The sequence below is a fragment of the Uloborus diversus genome, chromosome 2 (genome assembly GCF_026930045.1).
Source record: "Uloborus diversus isolate 005 chromosome 2, Udiv.v.3.1, whole genome shotgun sequence".
Lineage (NCBI taxonomy): Eukaryota > Metazoa > Arthropoda > Arachnida > Araneae > Uloboridae > Uloborus > Uloborus diversus.
In genome coordinates, this window is record NC_072732.1 from 78,924,985 (window position 1) to 78,951,201 (window position 26,217).

At 33.2% G+C, this 26,217-nt stretch overlaps 1 protein-coding gene across 1 annotated transcript in view; it reads left to right on the forward strand.

Annotated features, from left to right (window-relative positions):
• Positions 1 to 2,369: 2,369 nt before the first annotated feature.
• LOC129235246 (tight junction protein ZO-1-like) overlaps positions 2,370 to 26,217 on the forward strand; it is a 144,837-nt gene continuing 120,989 nt past the window's right edge. Inside the window, exon 1 of the mRNA XM_054868956.1 lies at positions 2,370 to 2,594. Within this exon, the coding sequence (XP_054724931.1) occupies positions 2,538 to 2,594 (57 nt within the window). The 5' untranslated portion in view covers positions 2,370 to 2,537. The remainder of the gene's footprint in view (positions 2,595 to 26,217) is intronic.

Below are 26,217 nucleotides of genomic sequence, written 5' to 3' on the forward strand. Positions count from 1 at the left end.
TTAGTGTACATTTAAAAGGGTTGGACCCAAGTCTGGAAAATGTGTTTTAAACTCCCCCCCCCCCAAAGTTAGTTGTCCATGGAAAATTTTCGTAAAATTTGCCGCCTTTGTAGATCTAGTGCGCCGCTTTGAGTGTTACATACCCAGCAGCCAAGATTTGTATTTCTCGAAACATTGCATTATTATGGTAAAAATGCTGTTTTAAAAAAAGCTGAGAGACTATTTAGAAACTATTTTGAGCATGTGGCGATTATTTTGGAGACTATTTTTGATATTTTATTTATTTATAGTAGCAGAACTTAGTTGTAGCTCTGCTATTTAGGCTCAACACGAATCATTTCTATCTAATTTTAATAAGAATTCACATTTTTAGCCGTTATGCTTAAGAACTTGATCTATTTTCTTATTCTTTAACGTTTTATTTATTTTTTTCTTTCTTTAAAATTTAATTTTATCGTAATTACTCTCGGCGCTTTACTTACAACTGCCATGTGCCTTACTGTGATTTTAACCTGATGAGACTGTAGATTTTTGGTACCTTGACAGGAGTTTATGCAGCATTTTTACTCATTTTGCGATGTTTTCTGTATATTTTTAGTGCAGAAAATGTAAACAATTTGAGAAATTTACTAACTTTCTTCCAAAAATACAACAGGCAAATCGTTGCAAAAGCGTAACACACGCATAAATACAAGGAAACGTGTATCGAGTTTATTTGTTGGATATTGATAATAAAATTTAGATGTTTTAAGCATTTGTAATAAAATCAATTTTTTCTAACGTTGGGAATGTTGTGAAGGGACTTTTTGACAACTGTTTGAAGAGCATTTCAATAATGAATTTAATCTTAAAGGTCTTTTTTCGATCCACTGGGGGGGGGGGGAGAGAGAGAGAAAAACATCGGAGTTGCGATTTCAAGCATTTAGGAGAAAGAGAGAAACTTCATGTGTGGAAACACTTATGAAAACAAAATAATTTTATAACAAGTTCATTGCTTAAACTAAGTGTTAGGAACTTACATATAATGATATTTCCTTGAGTTTGCGTTATTTATAAAACGTTTTACTCATGTATCTAAACACAATCAAACAAGGTCTGTCTTTAACTAAACGAGCTTATTTTTCCGTACATCATCATCGATTTTCAAACAATCTCTCAATATGCTTAGGCTGCAAATTATCTTAAATATATCTTTTAAAAATTTAAAATAGTGTTCGAAAAATAAAATTGTCTTTTTTATGTAAAAAGGAAACTTTTCGTTTAGATTAAAATTGATTGTCTTTCAATGAAAAACCTCGATTCTGAATGGATGATAAAACTTTTTTGTGTGAAAACTTATTTAACGGTTCTCTCCCCCCCCCTCCCAACGATAGAAAGAAAAGGAGCATCAATAAAAAGTAGTACATAAAAATAAAGTACTTACAACAAAAATAAAACATTTTGAAGCTCTTTTTTATGTATAAGAAAATAAAGCGCCACACACACGCACACGAATTAATTTTTTTTTTGTTTCCAAACGTCAAAAAAAAAAAAAAAAATAAATAAATAAAATAAATAAATAAAAATAAATAAATAAATAAATAAATAAATAAGTAAAATAAAATAAAATAAAATTAAATAAATAATTATATAAAAAAAACTTTGGATTGAAAGTAAACATTTTTTATCTCAAGAACATTTATGGGCACAATAAAATCCTTTGCTTTTTGAGTTCAATTCACTTTTTATTCAATCAATCTCTAATTTCTTACAATGTTTTAGTCTACAGAAAACAACATTTCCATTTTGGTTAACAACTTTTTTCTATTTATGGCAACAAGCACTACATTGTTATGTAGAATAACTGCAATTTTCTCCTTTTTCAACCCTAAAAATTAATTACGTGCGACGAAAAGCAACTTACATTACTTATAAATATCCATTTTATCCTTAATTATTACGGGTTCCATTTAAAACAAAACATCCCTATACGTACAAAAATTGGAAAATCTTTGCGAGTCAAGGAAAAGTTTTAGACGCCAGACGAATTATTTCTCAGAGCTAATAGGAAAATTCAGTGTAAAATGACTTCTGAATGACTCTTGCTCTGAAAAATTAGCCTCCTGTTTATTTTTTAGTCGCCAGTGCAACTCGGCGCACGGTATTTGTTGAACCCTGCGTCTGTGAGAACATCTTTGTATGTTATTTTTCTTCTCCACAAGACTAACCACAATGCCTCCTCCGCATCCTTTCAGTTGAGAATGCTTCCATTTGGCAATCTTTATCGCTGTATGCGGCTCCGTTGTAACCCTGCTGTTCATCTTCGTCCACTGGTGTAGAAATGCAGGAGGAGTATCGTGCGGACACGCGGTATACGCCGCGAGCGATGCGTTTCATCGCCGAAGGAATATAATTCTCCGGTGAACTTCTCTTCTTGTTACACGAAATACCTCAGAAATTGTGACATTTTTTATTCTTTTCGCGATCTTTTGTTGTTTGTTTTGTTGTGTCATTGTGTTCCTTTTTTTGCTTTGGATGTTGGCCGCAACACTGGATGCATGAAGACTCTATGCTTTGGATTATTGGATATGGACTCCAACGTCACACAGACCCAGGTAAATTTACCTTGAAGAAAAAAATGATAAAATAGCTCCCTCTTATTTTAGTCTTTAAAATTGCTGAGAAAGTTTTGTCTGAATTTTTTCCAAGATTTTGTTGCTATGAACTTTCAAAGTGTAGCTTTCACCGCCGGCGATTTTTCAAAACTTTGGAATTTATAGTCCTTTTTTTTGCGGGGGGGGGGGGCGATTTTAAGTTGATTAATAATAATTACCTGTGAAGACTACGTCGTTTTTGCATGAGCGAAACTTATGTAAACGTTTCCCAATTTTTTAGTTTCAAATGGACTGGCTCTGCTATCAAAACCCTACAGGATTATAGTATGTATGGAAACACGACTTAATAAAGTGATAAAATGACGCAATAATCTGATTTAATCCTGAAGGAAATGTTTTTTTTATTGTATGGTATTATATTAACTCTTGTAATGAAATTCGTTGAAGTTAAAATCAGCATCATTTTTTTTCCTCGATTGATTCTATACTAACATTACATTAATTTTAAAAACTTATTATGGTATACTCAGGATTTAATTTCTGACTAAGAAGTGCGGGAGCCCTATTATAGTAGTTCAAACTTATTTTAATGCATAAATTTTCTGAACTTAGTCCAATACGTAAACAATCACACAAAATTGAAAGTAAGGGCAGAAACTGAGCTCCCGTGAGCTGGATTGACAGTCATAGTACATTGGCATTAACTAAAAAATAGTAACGGCTAGCGGAAGAGTTGAATGTTTGCGATTCTGATCTTACAGCGTGTAGTTTGCTAGATTAAGTGAAAGACTAGAGACCCATGTTGTGAAATCTTATTGCGAAAAAAAGCAATAGCTCTACTGAAGTTTTTACTGTTTTGTTGAATAAGTTTTGATTGCACTGGGAAAGAAGATGATGACGAAATATTCATTCACATTCAATGAGTCTTATTTCGTCTTATTAATTTGTTATTTTGCTGATAGCAGCCATCCCCCAGTGGTACGTTCACGACATTTTTTAGCTTTCATTGTAAATTACATAAAATTATCTCCATCAATTTTTCAAAACCTTTTCTTGACCCTTTGGTTTCAATTGTCATCACAGAATGGCTATTCTTTTTTTTTTTTTTTTTTTTTGAAAGGGTTAATAACAATTGTTATTGTATACTGTAAGTTGCGTTACGTAAATATTTACACCGTTTTTCAAAACTTTTATTGAAAATCTATACCCAGTTAAACAACCTGAATTAATGTTGAAAAACATGTTTTGTGTAGTGTAAATAATTTAAGGAATATACTTTGAGTTAAAGCTAGTGTTTTGATACTAATTGTCTAAAATTCACGAATTTGTCCGCATTAGCAGTTATTCGTAATAACAGATACCGTGAAAAACAAAGAAATACTTACAGTATTTAAACAAGAGTTACTATTGTTTATTATTGCAAATGCGCACACTGTAATCTAAATATTAGTATGTACATTCAAAGAAATATAACTAATTTCTTAAATTAAATATTTTTGTAAAAAAAAATGAAAAAGGAAGATGAAATGGTCAAAGATATCGAAAATTCTTCGTGCTCAGATATTATGAAAAAAAAAAAAAAAAGTGAATAAATCATAAATTGTCCAGAAATTGCAGCATCTAGGACAAACCTAACCTAGCAGCGTCGTAGTGCTGTGGTTAGAATCGTTGTACCCTTTACAATGCAGCCAGGTTAGGTTTTCCTCCCCAACTATAGCTATTTCAAGGCTACAATGGAGCCTCTTCAACAGTGCAAAAATGCTCAAAACATAGCAAGAAAATATTTGTTTAATCACAACCTCACTGTTGGGATGGTACTTTTTTTTTTTTTTTGTTTCCTTCAACTTCTTTAATTTTATTGCTTGCTTCATGAATTACGAGTTTTCTAAATTCGTTAATAAAAGAAACAAAACCCATTCAAGTTTGAAAATGTTTAAGGTTCGTTCTTCGTAACATTCAAAGTTCCTAAAATTTCATTTTTGGACATCAATGAAAAATCCTGAAAAAAAAAAGGAATACATTTTTGTAAACTGCATTTATCTGGAAAAGTGTTTTTTTTTTTTCATTTGTTTCAAATTAATGCCAACTATATTATGTTAAAAGATAGAGATGAGAGAAAAGTATGATGTATCCCTGTTTAATAACTGAATTCGGAGACCTTTTTTTTCCATATCAGTTTATTTTCCGAATTTAATTTACGCATCATCCTTACGAAACAAAAAAAAAAAAAAAGTTTTTTTAACCTAATGTTTTTTATTTTCTCTTCTTTTTTTCTCCCTCCCTTCCCCCTTAAAAAAATATTTTTAAAAAGTTAATGAAAATTGTTGCAATAATTTCTTAAGGAAATTATTAAAATGTATTTATTTTAATGAGAAATATTTCCCATACGTGTGCATGACATTCTATAAAAACCTTATGCATTAAAATAACTAAATACTGTTCAAGTTTCTTAATTTTCTTTCTTTTTTTAAAAACTGATGAGATTTTTGTATTATGTACTTGCAAGGAATATCTTAAAAATTGTCAAAAGTAAGAGTCACAAGATTCGTACGGGTTGTGGAAATCCTGGAAAGTCATGGGGGGGGGGGGGACAGATTTCAGACCTGGAAAAGTAATGGAAAATTAATATTTTCATAAAAAGTCATGAAAATTTATTTCAAGTCATGGAAAAATGTCTTAGGCTGTAAGAAAGTAACAGAAGCTAAAAGAACATTAGTAATCTTCAGTGATTTAACAGTATTGCATGTAAAAACTATTTACACTGAAAAACTGAACCATCCCAAAAATTAATCTGAGTTTTGGAATCCTATTGCATCCGCTTCTGTAACGGCCTTTTTTTTTTTTTTTTTGTAATGTGGTTTTACTGCTGGAACATCACTTATTTGAAAGTCACAATTATTTTCTTATATTTTTGTATTATGTACTTGCAAGGAATATCTTAAAAATAGTCAAAAGTATGAGTCACAGGATTCGTACGGGTTATGGAAATCCTGGAAAGTCATGGAAAAAAAAAAAAAAAAAAAACAGATTTCAGACCTGGAAAAGTCATGGAAAATTAATATTTTCATTAAAAGTCATGGAAATTTATTTCAAATCATGGAAAAATGTCTTAGGCTGTAAGAAAGTAACAGAAGCTAAAAGAACATTAGCAATCTTCAGTGATTTAACAGTATTGCATGTAAAAGCTATTTACACTGAAAAACTGAACCATCCTAAAAACAAATCTGAGTTTTGGAATCCTATTGCATCCGCTTCTGTAACGGCCTTTTTTTTAAATGTGGTTTTACTGCTGGAACATCACTTATTTGAAAATCACGATTATTTTCTTATATTTTAAGTTTTTTAAATCTGGATTTGCACATTCTAGATTTTGCCACACCCTCACAAAAAGTATAATTCAATTGCGCCCAAGCTTAACTTGTTAAGGTTTTAGAAAATAAACATTTAGTCAGGCGATAGAGCAAAGAAATTGGGAATTCTAATACTTAAAAAAATGAATTTACTGAAAAGCGAGGCTTTACTTCAATGAACGAAAATACTGTCAAGTTACATAGATTATTAGATACACTGGTGACACCAAAGGGCAATATTTTTATGAAGTAAATTTATTTTTGAAAACTTTGCAATGACTCATTCAACCTTTGTCCTATTCATTAATATTTGGCCTCATTTATTGCTATTATGTTCTGTTTATTAAATATTTATTAAATTAAACATCTATGTATTGCACTTACTACATTTTTACCTTTCTTAAATTAAAAAGATAAATAAGAATTTTTATTAATTTCTGTACTATGCGATGATGTTTTTTTAGTCAAGTAAATGCTTTGATAAGGTAGTGGCATTCACATAATAGTTTTGCTAATACCCATTGCAGAAAATTGGCAAATAGTACTGTTCTCTTCGTATAACAAGGTCATGACAATTTTTATGAAATCATGAAAAAGTCTTGGAAAATTTATGAAATTTTTTTCATCCAAATAGAGTATGAACCCTGGAGTCAAAATACCTCCATTTGATACTCAGAAAATATAAAATTTCCTTTCTAAAGCATTATTATTTATATTTTTGTGAAAAAGTTCCTTTAGTATTAATAATGTGAACATAAAAAATGGCTAATTATGAGTGGGCTTATGGAGTGAGCGTTAGCGCGCAGACAGAGACATATGCACAAAGGGGGAAAAAAATTTACACTTGGTTCAAACATATGACATTACAGGATTTTCTTTCTTGTTAGCCTTTCCATAAAAAAAAACTTTTTTTTATCTATTTTCTCCCAATGTGAATTATAAGTCATATAAGCTCTCCACAGTTCACTAAAAGAGGGGTGGGGGTGGGAGAGACCAGTCTATTATGGTTTTTTAATGCCTCGTGGTCATGTTTCCGTGGAACCTTGTAAAAACGCCCTGCCCTTGTCCATATAAATAGTAGGAAGTATTAAATTATTTCATTAGTCATATCCTAATAGGGAATATCTAGCTGCACCGTCGCATCTTGTTATTCGTCACTCTCTTTGTGACAGTGTGCTCCTGTCATCCTGTATTGTTGTACAATGATAATGAATATGCACTCTTCCTTATCTGAGTACCAAAAAGTTCACGCTTGAATTCTAAAAGTGCTTTGCATTTATTCTTGGATATAATCTTCTTTACTGATTCAAAACCAAAATACTATGCATTTATTAATTTATTTGAAGCGATACTAGAACCGTATAAGTGAAAGTAAAGCCATTAAAAGAAAGCAAACATTTTTTTCAGTGCAAGGGATTAAAATTCCAAGTAACTCATTAACAAGAATTAGAAGCTTATCATGCTTTTCTACCTGATTAATTTTTACGGAAAGCATTAATGAAAGCATTACCCGATGGGTGTGGTATTTTTCGACGTATTTTTGATAATTGTCATTATTTCAATGATAATTGTTTCAAAACTCATGCTAAATGAAAAGGAATATTTGTTTGTTATTGTTTGTTTCAACTAACGACACAAAGATCTTACTTAAGGAAAAAATCCCGTGTCTTATGTAGCCCCTAAAGTTTTTTCTCTATCAAATTTTGGGACAAAAAAGGATTTTTGTGTGGCGGGAAGTGGGGAGGTGCCTGTAAATTTTACTTTATATTCTGATTATTTTTATTGCAGTTTCAAAACGAAGCGAAAACTTAATGTCTGAAATTATTATTTATTATACTTTCTTATAACATGAACGATTCCATTTCTGTATTAGCCATTTCAAAACTTTTTATAATTTCAATTTCAAATTATTGATGAAAAACTTTTTAAATTGAAAATTTGGCATGTTTCTAATGTAATCTTTTCAAAATGAATGTCGGTTGAAAGCATTTTTCAAAATATCAAAATTTGTGATTCAAAGACTTTCTTTCTATATTTTTAATTTTAAGTAAGTTTGCTTTGACGAATATCATCTGAACAAAGTTTTCAGAATACAAATTTTTTTTTGCATTAAAACAAGGTTTTTTTTGATTTTAGCAAAAAACATTCTATGTTTTAGCTTTTAATTTCAGATTTTTCTTCATTGTGTAAAAGTATTGCTTCTAAAAACGACAATACGATTTAGGAAGAGTTCTTTAAATATGGGAGAAATATAGTTTTCTTTGTCCTTAGAAAGTTCTGTAGTAATATTTAAATGAAAAAAAAAAAAAAACTTTGCTTTTCTCATTTGTTTTATAAACTTCTCTCTCAATGTTTCAAATATGTTTTCGTTCGTTTTTTTTTTCGGAACAGATATTTTATTTCTGCTTGTGGAAGGTTTATTCGTCACATCTTCTTCATCACTATGTGAAGATGTTTATCATAATTAATGCTCTCTTTCCCTAGACCATCCCTCACCAGATACAACAGATAAGTCACTTAGAAAAAAAAAATTGCCTCTTGACTTGAAATATATTTAAAAAAGGAAAGAGAAACACAAGTATTAAGCTTAAGAACTCTATAATACGTACATCAAAAAAGGCACAGCAGTTAATTATGCAAAATTATGCAGCTCTTTTGAGCTGTCCTTTCACTCTATTTATAACTGAGGTCCACATGTGTGGACACTGCCATACATCATTGCTCAATTCCTAAATATCAAATTGTAAACAAAAATTTCATACCTACTGAATATATTGTTTTTTTGCTGGTGCTTCCCGCTTTTTTAGCTTAAGTGACTTTTAAAAAATGATTAAGCTAAAATTATTTTTTAAAAAATGCTACAGAACCTCAAGAGGTCGATGTGCGACAAAAAATGATAAATTTTGCAGAACTTACCCCAAACAGAAAATTTTCTTTCCATTATTTTTGAATTTAACCCAAAGTTCCAACTATAATTTCTGTAATTATTAATATCGTTCACAATGGCCAGAATAAAATGCAAATCAAAAATTGTTTTATCCATTAAATGGTTCTATTACTTTCCATTTTCATTCTTTTGATGAGAAATGCCATCTTTTTGCAACTGTGTTGGGATATGAACTTTTCGAATGTCATTAATTTAAAAGCTTTGTGCCAAAAAATAAATAAATAAATAAAGAATAAAATAATAATGGAAAAAGGTGTTTTTAAAATATTTTCAATGTAAAAAATCCACTGTTTTTTCTCTCTTCTCTATTCAAATAGAAAAATATAACTGTTTAAGTTTCTTTCAAGATTGAGAGTTATAAAAATTAATTGCTTTAAGTAAAGTAATTAACTACACTGCTGTAAATTACGTTATCAAAAAGCTTAATTATTTTTCCCGATTAAAAAAATTATTTACTCTTTCGATCATGAATAAGTAATTTTGAGGAATCATGGAAAACTACGTACTGTTTATTTTGCAAATAAATGCAGTTCTATTCTGCTGTTTATTAGTATCCTTAGAGCAACATCTTTCAGCTTTCTGAAAGTAGTCCCAAAAAAATCAAAAAAAAAAAAAAAAAAAACTGTTCTGATCCTATGAGGGAAAAAAAGATTCAGAAATGGGAACTTTAAGACTGCAAAAGTTATTGGTTGATAGTAGGGCTTACTTTGAATGGGAGCTCACATGAGTTGAGCTCCTGCACATATTTTCAGTTTGATGTGAATTTTCACATATTGGACAGAATTCAGACTATTTACGCATGAAAATAAGTTCTGAACAGTGTAAGGCTAAGCCCTACTTGATAGTCTTTATCTTTACTAACAATAAAGCTGAAAGTCTCTCTGTATGCCAGGATCTCTGTCTGTCAGGATCTCTGTGACGCGCATCGCGCCTAGACCGTTCGGCCGATTTTCATGAAATTTGGCACAAAGTTAGTTTGTAGCATGGGGGTGTGCACCTCGAAGCGATTTTTCGAAAAATCGATGTGGTTCTTTTTCTATTCCAATTTTAAGAACAAAATTACCATAAGATGGACGAGTAAATTGCGAAATTATCATAACATGGATCCATAGCATGGCCACAAGCCATTTGGCGAGAAAATTCACCATACATTATTTGTAAATATACAGGCAAACAAAAGACCTATTAATGGGTTCTATTACGGGCAAAGCCGTGCGGGTACCACTAGTAAGGAATAAAGATTGAAAATTATTCAAAAAACATGTATTTTGATAAAGTATGTATTTGCTATTGTTTAATTAGATTGATAAAATAATTCTTCATAAAATTGTTTGGATATAATGTTGACGAACATTTCTGTTTAAAAAAAATTACATGTACCGTAAAGTGGGGATACTTGAGCTTCCAGGGGCTACTTGAACCCATGAGGAAAAAAATGTTTAAAATCCCTCCTGGTCCTAGATAACTCAATGTATAGACTTAAAAAACTTTATCAATAATACCAGAGAAATAATATCAGAGAAAAAAATCCACACAAGCCATTAAATTGAGGGGGTTTTCATTCTTTCTAACGTTTAAATAATGAGCATTTCAATTGGTTTTAGCTGTTGTTAGATTATTTTTCTATTTGAGAAATTGTGTTTGCCTAAAACTATGTTTTTATGTATACGTTGATTTTATATTAATTTATATGAATAATTTTCAATTTATATAAATGTTTGCTGACTAGAATGTACGTTTAGAGTTTATTTTTCAAAATCATTGGTCCTTCTTGATCCCAACACCTGTTTTATAGTTTTTTCTAATGGATTTGCTGAGTGGGACCAAGTAGCCCCAGCGCGGGGCTACTTGAACCCAATTTTTAAAAATAGAAAAAAAAAAATATAAATATTAAAATTGTTGTTTAAAAAGGGGGGGGGGCTTTAGGTGGTAGCAGAACGTCTGATAAGTGGTAAAAACAAGGTTATCAGTTAACATTATGGGTTTAACAAAGCACTCAGTGTAAAACTCGCAAAAAGTATGAAATTTCGGGTCCAAGTAGCCCCACTTTACGGTAGGTAAAATGATTGATTCTGAAGAATTTGCTCAGATTCAGAGGAAAACTTCCCTCTGTTTATGTTTTCTATAATTTTAAGTCATGATTTATATATATATATATATATATATATATATATATATATATATATATATATATATATATATATATATATATATATATATATATATATATATATATATATATATATATATATATTTTTTTTTTTTTTGAACTCTTAATTTTCTTTAAATCCTCTACTATCATCTAAAACAGTGTTGCCCAACCTTTTTTCACCCGAGGGCCGCACTTCAATATAAGGGGCAAAACGCATATAAAATTGAAATATATTTGAATTTTTTTCCTAGATAACAAGGGAACGCACGGAAAATGAAGGAAAATTACAAACCACGAATTGTTGTCATAAACATTGAAATCCCATCACAACGAACTTTAAAGGACCATAAATTTTGTTCGCTGTAAAGAGAATTTCGTTGTAATGGAATTCAAACAATATAACACCAATTACATTAGGACTAAAAATTCATTTCGCTGAAACGGAAGTTTCGCTGTATTGGTATATTCGTTGTAACGGGATTTCACTGAATGATTATTTTATCAGTCTTTTAGAATCCGACCATAAATGTGTTGCAATCATTCTTAGTACCGAATGAAGATGATTCGCTGTTTAAAAATTTCTAGACCATAGTTTTCGATTCGTAATATTGAATAGAGGAACGGGACTCCAGTTCTCATAGGGTATACTCCGTTTTCGCCGTATACTCTAAAACATTTTTTAGAATAATAGCGTATACTCTCAAGCTTCAAAAATTTTCATTTATAATTCAGATTCTATCATTGCATTTTTAAATTCTCCTAAAGCAAAAATAATATATTTATGTTAACCACATTTTCCTACAAGTAAGCTCTTTTCTTTATATTTCTTAACACTTAATAAATCGACGCCTTTTGAACGCCTTATAATCGCATACACATATTGTGCATAATGGATTACTAGAAGTATATCCTCAGAAAAATTGATAAGAACATCAGGATCAGTTTCGCGGGCCACGTGTGGCCAGCAGGCCGTAGGTTGGGCAACGTTACTCTAAAACATTTCGCTGAAATGGTCTGAGGTGAATGAGTAGCGATAAGTTTGAGAGTATGCTCAAGTAAAGCTTGAGATGGAGGGAATGTCTCTCTCTCTCTCTCTCTCTCCGTGGTGGTCTGTCTGTCCCTTCAGTAACACTAAAGTTAAAAAAAAAAAAACGTGTTCGAACGTTAGGACAGCATTTGCGCTCAAGAACCGGAGTCAGAAATACCGAATCCTTTGGGATAAGAATAATGTTCTTGTATTTTGAGAAGTTGAAAGAATTTCAGAGTTGTTGACGTGATTATTCTGTTACCATTTGCTCTAAACAGAAGAAAAAACAAGGTTGGTTTGGGTAAATTTTTGGAGATTTTTTTTGTAAAAATAATTCTATGTTACGTAAAAATTCTCGAAGGTCTTTAAGTTTCAAAAGTGAAACTTGATGAATAATATTGGCAACTTAAGTGAAATGAAGAGAATGAAAGTTTCTTGAGAATTTTTCTCTTCGTTTATCTTTTATGTTCCTTTTTTTTTTAATTTATTTTTTTAGCGCTCTATGAAACTAGTTATGAAAAACTATTAAATCCGTTTTTACAGCCCCCTGTTTTTTGAGCAATCACGATTGCTTATTGTTCTCATTTGACGGTTCTTGGCGTTGTGATTCCTTTTTCAGCTCGAACCAGGAGCCTCTACAGCACCACCGGCCTCCGGCCCTGAGCACTGTACCCCGGTAGCCGCTTCTCCTGGTCGGTGGCATCCATGTCCCACACACACACACACGATGACACACACGCATCGTTACGCACATACACTCCCACACATAAGCCGTTACACACATACACACACGCCTAAGAGCATACACATAGGTCTACGCACACACACAAGCCTACACATGCACGCACGTGCGCCTGCACGCACATACCCAAATATACACACGTAACCTCCAGGAGGAAGGGCAGGCTTGGGGGGACAGGAGCCGTTTCTAGTAACAATAAGTCCAATGAGTAGGGACCTGTCGTGATTGCGAAAATACGACAGGTCATTGAATTCAACTTTCTGAACTGAATATGTTATTATTTGAATACGATTGAATTCAAATAATAACATAATTTGAATTCAAAATTTCAGAATTCAAATTATTATTATTATTATTATTATTATTATTATTATTATTATTTTGTATTTGCATTTGTTTGTTAAAGAGGGAGAGAGAGAGAAAGAGCGGCAAAAATATATTTGAGTATTCATCATTTTGATGAAATGTCACGTTGCAATAACACGTTACTTTTTTGAGTGTGAAATGGCAACTGGTGTTGAACTCAATCATTTTCTTATATTTAGCGATAAATTAATTCCGTTTTCATGTCGCTAACTGAACGACAAACAGGTTTCGTTTAGCTAGATATTTTCTACTTTAGCTCCAAAATTTTCTTTGTGAATATTTGTTTTTTGATCTAAATTCCTTTTGCGTTTTCCACTGCCTTTGATTGTGCGCAAAATGAAATATGACTGCTTATTTTATTTTTCTTTTGTTTTAAGCCAGAAATACGTGCGGAACAAACGTGTTTTACAGTACTCACATTCAATGGAAAAAATGAAACAAACGCGTGGCATACATGTTAACCTTAATATCTTCGCAGCGTAAATTTATTTGTTTTCTGTTCTTGTTCAAATTCTCTACTGTTCTATTTGTGTACATTATTATCATAAATAAAAGATACTTATTTAAATGATGTCTGTTTTTGAATGCAGGCACCATCCGTTCCTTGTAAAATTTTCGCTTTATATATCGTCGTGTAATGACGGTTGTTGGAACAACAACAAACCAAGGGAAAAATAAATTAAAAAAATGAAAACATATTGTTGGTTTCGTCAATGCTGATTTCAGAATTGCATTATTCATTCATTGTGACCCAGTTTAACCCTTTTCAGAGCGATTTTTTTTTATATACTAATCCTAAATTAAAATTATATTTTCAGATAATCTTGGTTAAAGAACAGCAGTTCAATTTGATCTTTCTGCTATGCCAAAATATATTTAACTTAAATTTTAGCACTGCGCTTTCTGTTTTTTTTTTTTTTTTTTTTTTTTTTTTACTGCACTAGCTGCGTCGTCAGGCGTTGCATGGTCTGCCTCGAAAATGAAAGTTGTGTCAAGTGACGCATGTTTAACAATCAGACAAATAATAATAATAATATAATTATACTCACTAATACTAATTTTAAAAGAGCGTAAAATTTCCCGTCAACGTGTAGAAAAGAGCAGTTTTATAGCTCAAAATTGAAATTCGGACCTTATTGGATTTTTTTTTTTTTTTTTAATTCCAATGTGTGAATTCCTGAGCATCAAAGGACATTTGCAAATTTGGCAACGATTCGACGTAAACAGTGGATTTGTATAAGGAACATACACACAGACACATGCAACCATTTATTACGTAGATTTATTTCTTCATTGGGGAGAATGGGGGGGGGGGGCTTTCTATTAGACTAGGATTTCTGAATGGTAGCCATTGGCGACTATAGTCACAAAAAATGGTCGCCACTTTTGCACTTTTCGTAGCCATTTTTTGCAAAGTACATAAAGTACATCCATTGCGCAAAAAGTGAATAACTTATTCGCTGTTTGTAATACTAACAACAAATTTTATAAAAGCAACAAACAAAATTTTAATAAAAAATTTTTAACCTAAAAATATAAACATGCAGCGAAAAATAATAATTTTCAAATTTTTAATGTGTCAAAGATGGGATTGGAAGAGTATTTCCATGGCGCGATATTGCCTTTAACAAATAAACAAAAACATGGTCAACACATCTTGCAACTAGGACTTGGATTTTTGGAAGCCATTCTCAATGAAATGGTCGTCAGTTGCCAATTGGCGACCGCTAATCTAGAGCTTTACTTTCTATATTTAAACAATGATATATCATGCTTTCCTAAGCTATGACCTACAACAGAAAAACTAATCAGAAATGGTCAAATGGTTTATTTATACCAACACCAACATTTCTTGAACTTTGTGGGAATTTGTTCTCCACTACTTTTCTATAAGGATTTAAAATTAAGTTAGTAGACAACTACTGACACGCAAATGAATTGATTGAGGGTAAACTATGTGTGTTAGTTGTGCCAATAAAACAGCTATCTACGCTCTCCGTGGAATGTGTTTGCAATTGCAGTTAGAAAGAAATTTCAGACCATAGATGCAGTATTAAATAGATACGCAACGACAACGATAAGCCTGTTCCTTGGGCAACCGAGACCACCTTGTAAACGGGCAAGCGTCCGAAAAGCGCATGTGTGCAAACAACTTTAGCCATAGCCTACGTAGATGCAAACAACGTTGCATCCACTGGAGATCAGTGATTGCATCCTCGTTGGCTACAATTTTGTCTGTTTACTTCAAGGTTCGCTCGATCGATGGCGACCTGTAGTTGTCGGTACGGAGTTGTGTATCTACTAGATACTATCTAGTTATACTACATATATGGTTTAAACACATTTATACTGGTGACGGTTCTTTTTCATTGTACTTTTTGCTTTTAGTTGATAAAGCTTTTATCAGGATTTGAAATTTGACTTTGTGTGTGTGTGTGTGTGTGTGTGTGTGTGTGTGTTTGGTAAAGAAGTTGATAATAATTTCAACTTCCAACTCTCTGATCAAGTCTCACTTCATTTTTTCATTTAACACCATTATTGTTATTTATTTTTTGTTTTTAAGAATGCATCCAGCTGTTTCACAACATCTAAAATACCATTTTCTTTCGTAATTTCTCAAAAACTGATTCTTTTTCCTTCCGCGGTGTATTTCAGCTAGGTTCGCTTATCAACCGCATACTAGATTCTAATTCCACCTCATTTCGTATGCAATAGCATTGCTTTGTGTCGTTTGGTACTCTTTCTCGGGCGTGCTATCTTCGAAAACTATAGCTTGTGGGCGGACTTGTCTTCATTCACACAGAAACATTTTTCCGTGAGTCATCACGCTTCGTTCCGATGCTTTGGAGCGATAAGAATGAATTTTCTCCTGAATGGACGTAAAACTTATCCACTAAAAGCATGTGTGTACAGCTTGATCGAGAAACATTTGTCTTTTTGTGGGTGCTGTTTAAAACAAAATTCGCGTAATGCTCTAATTCATTTTCATAGAAATATATATGTACGGGGTTACAGGGACGGATACAAGAGGAAGGTCATGGGGGTCATGACATCCCCCCCTCCCAAAGCGTTGGCAACGTTATTCATCCATCATTATTGCTTGTGATTTAAATTTAATAATTGCATACAAGATGGATGGAAGTAAAGCATCATGCAAATATATTATTACACGTTGTATTCAAATACTTTCTGAATAAAATGTAAGTGGTTTCCGTAATTATTTTATTATTTTTTTTAATATTATTTGTTCAAGGAAATATTTGAAATAATACTTTCAATGCTTCTGAAAATAGCTATTCAATTCTATGCCCTGCTAGGCGCCTTATTCCTGGCCGATTTGGTGCTTTTTATTGACACCCAAATAGTTCTAGAAATTTTTCTAACCCAAAACTGTATTTTACAGCATACGCCCCCCTCCCCACCTCTTAGTTGCTAGTCTGCATCTGTTGCTGCAGTGTTTATTCATAATTCCCTCCGGCACGGCTTTTCGAAGCGCTATTGTAATAAAGCTAGGAATACTGCAGAAAAAAATGTTTGAAAGAATACAGAAATATTTTTTTTTGTGTGTGTGTGTGAACCCTTAGTCACACGTCAAACATCAGTGCGATAGTCGATTTCCTGATGATTCTACGAAAACTCTCGTTACAAATAAATGAAACAAGAATGCGTAAACAAAATTGCTTTAACTGAAGGTTTAAAGAAATTTAATCGAATAACAAACGCAGATGGAGAGGAGGATTTAAAATACCTACCTCAAAAAAGAAAAAAAAAGATCTTTTTAAAAAAGATCTGAGCATTTGGCTACGTTGGAAGTGCAAAACAAACACCGGTAAAGAAACAGACACTTATTCTTTCTGAGTTATGCAATCTCTTTTTTATTATTATTTTATAAATAATCATTAGAAGTTATGTGACAGACAGAAACTTCAGATAGTCCATCGTGAAAGAGTACGGTGAAATTTTAATACGGAGAAATTTTAGAATTCAAAGTGCAATGACCCGCCCAACTTATTGTTATTCACCAACAACTTATGCACCAGATTTCGTTACGGTAAATGCAACAAATTCTTCTGGACGTGGCGCACAGACTCCGTATCGTGTCGTGTTGTGTGTGTGTGTGTGTGTGTGTGTGATTTTTTTTTGTCTAGATTGATTCATCAATACGGGATACATAGTGGACATTCAACCGACCTCCCATTTAGCCCTGTAAAGTTTTTATTAATATTATTATTATTATCATTAAAAAGATTAAGGGGGAACCAGTTTAGGAGGCGGAAATTTTACTGTTATTTGTGATTTTTTTCAACAGGGAAAGAATAATTAAAATTTGTTCAAACTTGAAGGATATTTTATTCATATTTTGAAGTACACTTTTTAATTTTTTCAAGTTACTTCTGCCACAAATAGAATAGTTAGAAGCTGATGTCCATGGATTGTCGCCATCAGAGCTTGTTGCTGGTGTGCATTCCTGAAGTCACAATTTTTATCTGTAATCATTACAATTTTTTAAAAATCTGGAACAACATATTCCCTTAGAATATGAACCTAATTCTGGTTTAAAAAAAATAATATTTCATGCTTTTGAGGCGTTTGATCACAAAATTAACGTGTTTCTACCATTTTTGTTCATCTCTTTTGCATGCTTTTTTTTTTAATAATGATATCATCCTAGAATTAGGTTCATATAGAGTGTAATTGAATAAAGAATAGTCACACAAAATTTCAGAACGACTGGCTTATAACGTTTTGTACTAGAATGCATTTCAGTTGAAAAAATCGTTTCGAGAAAAACGCAAATGAAAAAAACTGCTGTGAACATTTTCGAATCTTCAGTTTTTTAAGTGCTCATGGCATTGGAACTAAACGGAATTTTGAATTGAAATTTTGGCAACATATTCTTGAATAGATTTACTAACATTTTATGACATTAAAAAAAAATTGCATTTTTTGACCCGTCTAAACTGGTTTCCCCTCTTAAAGCTTTACAGTACTATTTTCCAAAAAAAAAAAAAAAAGGTTCATTACGTTACATTCGATAAAAAAGGAATAAAAAAAAGAAAAATAGCTGCCTTTGCCGTTTTTTTTTCTCATTAACGTTTTATCGAAATCAACATCATTAATCAGGAAAATCTTTCCAGCAATGGTTTATTTAAATGTTTAATGAGATTGGAGCGTGCCTTCACGGCCTGAATCAGACAACAAAACTTGTTTGTTTACCGCACGAAGGAATGTTATGGAGGAAATCGAAAGAGATGCCCTCTGGCGGGAGTGGGAAAATGCTGTCAATATTCATCGTTTGCAAGCAACGAATGAGGCCTGCAGGACCTTTAGGAACTGGATCGCGGTATTAATGCAGCCAATTCACTTCAAAATGTTTTTTTAATTAGCGCGTGAGTTGTCGTGATTGGGAAGATTGTTGTTGGAATCTACGTATGGATATATAAAAATTTGTTCGACCCCTTTTTTTCAGGTACTTGATTGGTGTTCCGCAGTGATATTCTCATCAATTTTTCTGAAGGTATACTCACAGTAATCAGTTATGCACAATGTGTGTATGCGATCATATGCATAATGTGTTATAATATGAAAATTTTTGAAGCTTGAGGGTATGTGCTATATGTCTAAAAAAAAATGTTTGAGAGTATTGCTATGTAAAATGACTTGCCCATGTTAAGGTTCCACGTTATGATAATTTGCTAGGTAAAATGTTTTTAAAATTGGAATAGAAAAAAACAAAATCGAATTTTCGAAAAATCGCTTCGAGATGTTCTTGGCTATGCTACGAACTAATTTTGTGCGAAATTTCATGAAAATCGGCTGAATGGTCGAGGCGCTATGCGCGTAACAGAGATCCAGACATCCAGACACACATACTTTTAGCTTTATTATTAGAAAAGATATATTATTATGGTTTAAAAAAATCATTTGTATTATGGAGAAAAGAATTAAAAATTATTTAATAGGTTAGGTAAAGTAAGTTTATCCCTTTGGGAGGGAGACTTTCCCCTGCCCTCCTGAAATACACTACCACCGAGTCAGTTTTCCGTCCTGAATCGGAAGAAAAGTGACCAACTCCGAGAGTTTTGAAGCCTCCGATTCCTTTGCCCCAAATTCAGTCCGACTCAGACTCCGCAACTCTGCTCCGATATAAGGTTCTTGTTTAATTCGCACTCCGACGTGACCTCTCTCGCTTATTGCGAATGGAGTTAACTCAAGAAATTTAGAGAAAAACGCAAATGATTTTTTTTCAAAATAAAAATTCGGAATTACTTCTTTCCATACATTGAGTGACTCGAACAGACTGGACCGGCAATCATTTTGGTTAATAATCAGTTCTCCATCCTTCAATTATGCGGGGAAACGAAAACAAAACGTCATGAGCCCGAAATGGTCCCCTTGAGCCAGGCCATCGTGCCTGGGAATGTGGCCCGATCCGATCCGTCGGAGCCTCGAGCGGCGTTCGTCCCACTTCCTACTCTCGTTCCGAGATGAGCCCGATTTTCGCTCTTATGCCTCGGAGAGAAAACACGTTTCTCTCTCTCGCTCCCGAGGTTTATACTCCAAGTCAGTTTTCAATTTACAAATGCCGAACATTGGCGCTTAAGCCGTTAGTTCACGGGCTCTCCTATATTTTTCGGCAGTGTCCTCATATTGAGATAATACAATACAAATTGTAAAAATTGTAAAAAAACAGTCGAAAACTTAGTACTGTGGAATAAGTAAAATGACACAGCGTGTATAAAGTGCAAATAAAAGCATTTGAAAGAGAGTTAAAAACTCAGCAAACAGCTGTTTCGGGGCTATCAAATGCAAGCCCCTTCATCACTGCATAAAAAGAAGAAATGGTTCACCAATGCAAACCAAACGACAAATGAACGAAAAATGAAAGGAAGCAAAGTAAATAGACAAGGAACCGGAAACTATTACGTTACTAGAACAGCAAGGACGCCTAGACTGAGGAAAAGCGTCATGGACGAAACATTTTGTAAAGATAAGATTTCCAAACACCAGGGAAAGGGGGCGTACTCGTCAAACCATTAACTACTGAAGCAGAATTTTCCAGTTGTATTAAGAGATTACAGATTTCTAAATTTTCAAAAGTCATTGAGTGTTTGGAATCACACATAAAACATTCTGAGGAATCCACTCTGACTCTGTAGAGATGGTCTTGTAAGCAGTCATGTCCATTGTGAGACGTCTGAAGAGAGCCACTGCAGTCTTCTTAGACTGAGAATTGTTTCGTTTTCCACCAAAGCCCTTCATCTCTTGTTGTTTATTTGTTAGTTGTTCACTTCGCCTTACTAAATTATTTTATGTAATTATAAATACTAAATTATTTAGTTATTTACATGATAACTCCGAGATAGTAGAACGTCAAAAATTTGAACTAATTGGGATTGGGACAATAGGTAGCTCGGATTTGCCAATTGTTCGGATTCATTATCGTTTAGGAGAACAAGAGTATGCGGTTTAATCAATAAAAGTCGTGAAACACTATCCATGAGTACAACATACAACTGTAAATAACGCTACAACATGTAATTATATTTTTAACAACAATTAATTTTCACTGTTTTCTGAGTACAAAAGAAAAATGAAAAATATTTACAGTACTCTAAATACTCCGTGAGGGACTATTGTACTGTAATTGAAGAATGGAAATTAAATCAATTTCTGGAAAATACACCGACTTCACACAAAGAAAGTTGAATTAACTTCTGTATGAAAAAATTGACTTAAACTCATTCAAAAAAAAAAAAAAAATAAAAAAAATAAATAAATAAATAAATAAATAAATAAATAAATTTGAGGCTTAGAGAGCTTTGAAATGTACGTTCGGATTTTAAACGTTCCACTGTATGCAGCATTTGTGAGTACGCATGGGAAATCTAATTTAAACACATGTATATATATCACAGAAGAGAGAAGAGCGTCGAAAATCTGAACCCACTCGCATGAAGTTTTAACAAGCTCATAAGAATTAGCAAGCTCTCTCAGTCGAAAATCAGTGACTTTTTAAAATGAGTTAAAGTCAGCTTTCTTTACAGAAATTAGTTCAAATTTTTTTTGTGTATTTTTCAGAAGTTCATTCAATTTGCCATTGTTCAATTACTGTGTAATAGTTCCTCACAGAGCACATCAATGTTTTGAAGAAAATTTCAAATTTAGGCCTCTTGCTGGACACCTAAATATTTTTTAATTTGGATAAATATTTTTGTGGTTCATGTGGGGCCATAGGGGCAACGTTTTATCGACATGAAATTTCAAAATTCCATCGGCAATTATAGTTGTTCAAAGTATAGGAAACCCTTTTTTACAATTATTTTGACCTTTAAGGAAAAAATAAGAGGGTTTGCGACGTAAAAAATCGACTTTCTTTGCTTTTTTTTTTGGGGGGGGGGGGACACCCTAAGCCGCATGCTTATTGATTTTAGAATCTTAAGTTAAATAACTCTGAATTCAAATTAAAATTAGAAACCATACTAGAAATGTTCGTATTTGCGTTTGTCAAGAGAAGATTAATGTTGTTCTTCGTTTGTTCATTCCATATTTTGCAGATTGCTTCTTTTAAGTTACTAATAAAAACATGTTTTTGGTTGTTTTTTTTTTGGTCAATTTTGTCGCCAGTACAGACAAAAGATACTGTGTCAACGCATTCTGTCTTAAACTGGAACGTCCGTTGCATTATTAAGTGTCAGCTTGACATTGGAATAAACAAGGAAATGTTGAATAGCAACATTGAGGTCGGCTTGTGTTTATTGACGTTTTTCGACAATTTGCTCAAGGTAAAAAGTAATATTTTCCATGTTCTAGATCAAATGGAGTGATTTTTAGATGTGTGCGTAGCGTTTATAGACAGAAATTAAGTTATAATTGCTAAGCCAAGTCGTTTTTCTTTCCCTTTTGCCGTATTTTTTGTTGTCAAACATTCATAAAACTTTTCACACAAAATAAGAAAAAAATGGGTTGCTTCCAGTGAAACAAATTGCGATTTTGTTCTGCGAATCAAACAGAGGTGATAGTGGATTCAAGTAAAATTTTCTGAAGACTGAAACTTTCGGAAGATATGAGAAAGCTTGAACCCCCCTCTCCCCCCCCCCGCTCCTTTGTAAATGTTCTTCAAATATGCGTAAAAAAATCATTGAAAAAATTGAAAAATATAGATTAATTTTTTTAAAATATTTTTTTAATTTTAGATAGTGTTGTCAGCCTAAAGTTTTCGGAAACTGCAATCCAAAATTTTCAAAATTTTCGGATTAGAAACACCCCTGGAATGAAAGGACTTATGTTTGTAGGTTTATTTTGAAATGTTGTCAAATGATGTATCCCCCTTCTCCTCTTCGAATCATGTTGTTACTGTCATACGTCTCTTAGGATATCCATATAACCTTTTCGCAAAACAAATAGGAATTAAGGCAGAAAGAATCGACAATTGTAAGCGAGTAAGGCTTGCCTCAATCGATTAAAGGCTGCGCCATTTGTCTTCATCTACAAAATATTTAGGCATGGTTTTGAAAGAGTGGAAACGGACTCAGGAAATGTGCACCCATGGTAACTGTAAGTGACCGAGTACAGGACTTTTGGACGGACCATGAATTAGGCGACTTGTTCTTCACGCGTATTCTGTGGGTATTTAACGTTGCCGTGCTCAAAACTCCGATCAATTTCGGCCTATCCATTAAGTTACCCACGCTATTTTCAAATTATGTGAAACAAATGAATAAACTGTGATGTATATTTGAAGTACCAAATATTGAAACGTCAGACAAATTGATAGCAACATATTCGAAACATTTTTTCATTTCCGAGTTGAGAGATTGAACACGGAGATTTAAATTGCAAACATTCAACAATAATTAATGCCTTCCGAATTGAATAACATGAGAAAATAAATAGAAATATTTAATATACTAGGGGGCTCCGCCCTCTGTTCGCTGCCATTCCCCCCTCCCCTCGTACCAACCCCCGCAGATTGCTTCACAATCTTGTATGGTTCACAAAGACTTCAAGTACCTGTTAAGAAGAATCAGTTACTATACGCGTTCGAATTAGAATGAAATAAAAATTACGCTCCCCTTCCCGTAGAAAATAGAGTTTTAGTGAAACACTCATTAAACATAGAAAAATATTAAAATCTTACTTCAACCCGAAGACAAAAAGAACTTAATACAAATGCGTGTAACAAAATTGTTTTTAAAGTAACACTTCAAATAACACCCCTCCTCCAGGGTCCAAACTAACTTGTATTAAATTTCATAGCTGAAGGAATTACAAAAAAAAAAAAAAAAAACTAATTCGAAATTTAAAAAACAAAATCCCAAGTACAAACCACCGGTGTTGGATGTAAGTTTGTAAAACAAATCAAGGCTATAGGTACTAAGGGGATTCCTGGACGCAGGTCCACCACAGATTTCTTTTTACAATCTTTAAACCTTACTTTTTTTTAATATAGAGAGGTTAAAAAAAAAGACTTAATAAAAACAATAAGTTAACTCAGTTTACGTAAATCTCATCAGTTAACGTGGACACTCGTAGCTCGAGATAAAAGAAAAAAAAAAGGCCTTCAGAAGTGACAAGAGCTGTTCCATTAAAATGTCCTCTCATCCTAAGTTCCAAACGCTGGACATCTGCTTTTTTTTTTTTTTTTTTTTGCGAATGATTACATAAAAAATCAGGGGGTTCTCCACTCCAGTCATGCTCTTTTTATTATTATTTTTAGCCGGCAGGCGTATTCTTATTCAATCGAGACCTTGATGTGACCGTCGTGGCTAAAAGCTCTCATTCTGAAAAACCATGACCGGTTTGCAACTGTCTTATTGCTCGCACGCTTGTTTGCCTCGTCTCTTGAGGGATACGCGAGTCAGTGCCTGGAATTCGACCATCACATTTCAGCTTCGTACTCAGTGCTGTATGGGGGGGGGGGACGAAATATTAGGTTTATAAAATCGTAAAAGTAACGCAAATGCAATGTAAACTTGGGGGTGAACTGGTTTCAGACCACCCCTTCCTTTGGTTAGTCCCCCGAAACCCAAAGATGAGTTCCCCCAAATATTTTTCTTTTTAAATTAAAAATGTTTTCTCCCTCCACCAATAATACACATTAAGGGGCGAGGGGGAGCCGTAGTAATGGCGGGATAGGAAAGTATAAACCCTTCCATTAAAATTTTTAGTGTACTGTGATAATTTTAGTAACGAGTAGTAAATGTAGTAGCGAGATTTGCAAGGATATTTATAACAGTACATCGCCAAACAAAAAAATGCTTTAAAAAAGAGAGAGAGAGAGAGAGGAAAAAATACAATTTCCACATGTGTCGCTCTACCTATACCCTACATATCTATTTATTTATCACTTATCAATCTATTTACATTTACCCATGTCTATTCTCTCTAATCGATTTAGAGTTATCCGTTTATGTCAAACTATCGCTTTATGTCTATCTGCTTGGTTGAAGGTCGAAAGAACCCCCTCCCCCATGAAAAATTTCTCGCTGTGTCACTGCCTCTCCACATCAGGGGTGCCAAGCCCCCTTAGGACAAGGGCGCACCCCCTCGATATCGCGAAGACATCCTCCAAAAAGCAAGAGCCCTTCCCCCAAAAGTGAAAAATACCCCTCAAACCCCCCTAAAAATTTCAATGGTGCAGTCTGCGGTCTGCGCCATGACCCCCCCCCCCCCCAAGGCTGCTCCACATAATATCCCTTTTTGTGTCCCTGAACTTCCTGATCACATATTTCCCTTCTTAGCCTTAAGGGGGGGGGCATATAGGATAGACCAACCAATGAATGAACACCTCGTATTTTTTGTGAAAAAATAAGGTTTTAAAGCTTTTTGTTCCGATGAATTGTCATAAGTAACTCCCTTCTACCCATTTCCAGAAAGAAAACGACTGTTGGGGTGTTCATTCATTGGATCAGGGCACTTTTTTTCACTTCAACTCCCCAAAAAGCCTAGATGCGGAACCGTAAAAATTCTCAGTTTTTAAAAATAACTACATACATTATTCAATGCGTTTTTACTGTCATGTGGCAGAAACTACAATTTTTAATGATGCTATGAATTTTTGAAAATGAAAATGCGCTTAAGTGTTTATTCACTGGTCAGTCAACACTGTAAAAAAATTCTAAAACGTTACTGAGTACTTCCGTGTTAAGTGTCGGGATTTCAATGGTTTTTATCCACTATCTGGAAAAAATCAAGTATCATTGTCAAAAAGATTCCTGAATTGCTACAAGTTGCACTAGCGCAGACACTGTAGTGAAAAATATTTTTAGCTTTCAGTTTAAAGATTAACTGAGCATATTTATAAATAGTATCAACTTTATTTCGATTACGGCCCGCAGACTGATTAAGCTCCCAAAGGGAGCAAATAAGTCCATGGATTACGTAGCTTTGCAAGAATTGCAGGCGAGTATGCTTCTTACTGCTTACTTGCGATTCTGTCTTAACTTTGGCCGTGTTTACAATTTTGCTTTTGGAACTGCCGTGATAAACCAGTAAGGTGGCAAGTTATTATATTATACCTTTTTATGCTTGCTCTAATTTTCCAGAGACATAACTGTTTTTAAACGGGAAGATTTCTGAATTTTTCAGGAGGTTTCCAATGTATGGGCGATTACAGAGTTTTAGCGGAAAACGTTCCTGGTTTATACAAGATATGTTACTTTCAGAAATTGGGCACATCAGCTGCCCATTATTTCCCAGGAACGTTTCTGAATCGTTTTTACAGTGTACCCTACACTCAAACTGTTTTAAAGACATCAGAAAAATGTTTTCCCCGTAATTCAGAGCAACATTTAAAAGTTATTTTTTCAATTAAAAATAGCTTAGTTTTTCGTTTACTCCTAAATAAAGAGTTACCAGTATTTTTTTATTTATTTATTTTTATTTATTTATTTATTTTTTTTGAGATCTGTACAAGGAAGTTTCTCGATTTCTTGCGGATCTCTTAACAATGTTTTACAGCACACACGAAAATTACGGGGACTCCTCGTAAGAAAATGCTGTTTGAATCCATCGAAATGAAAATGATGAAAGGATT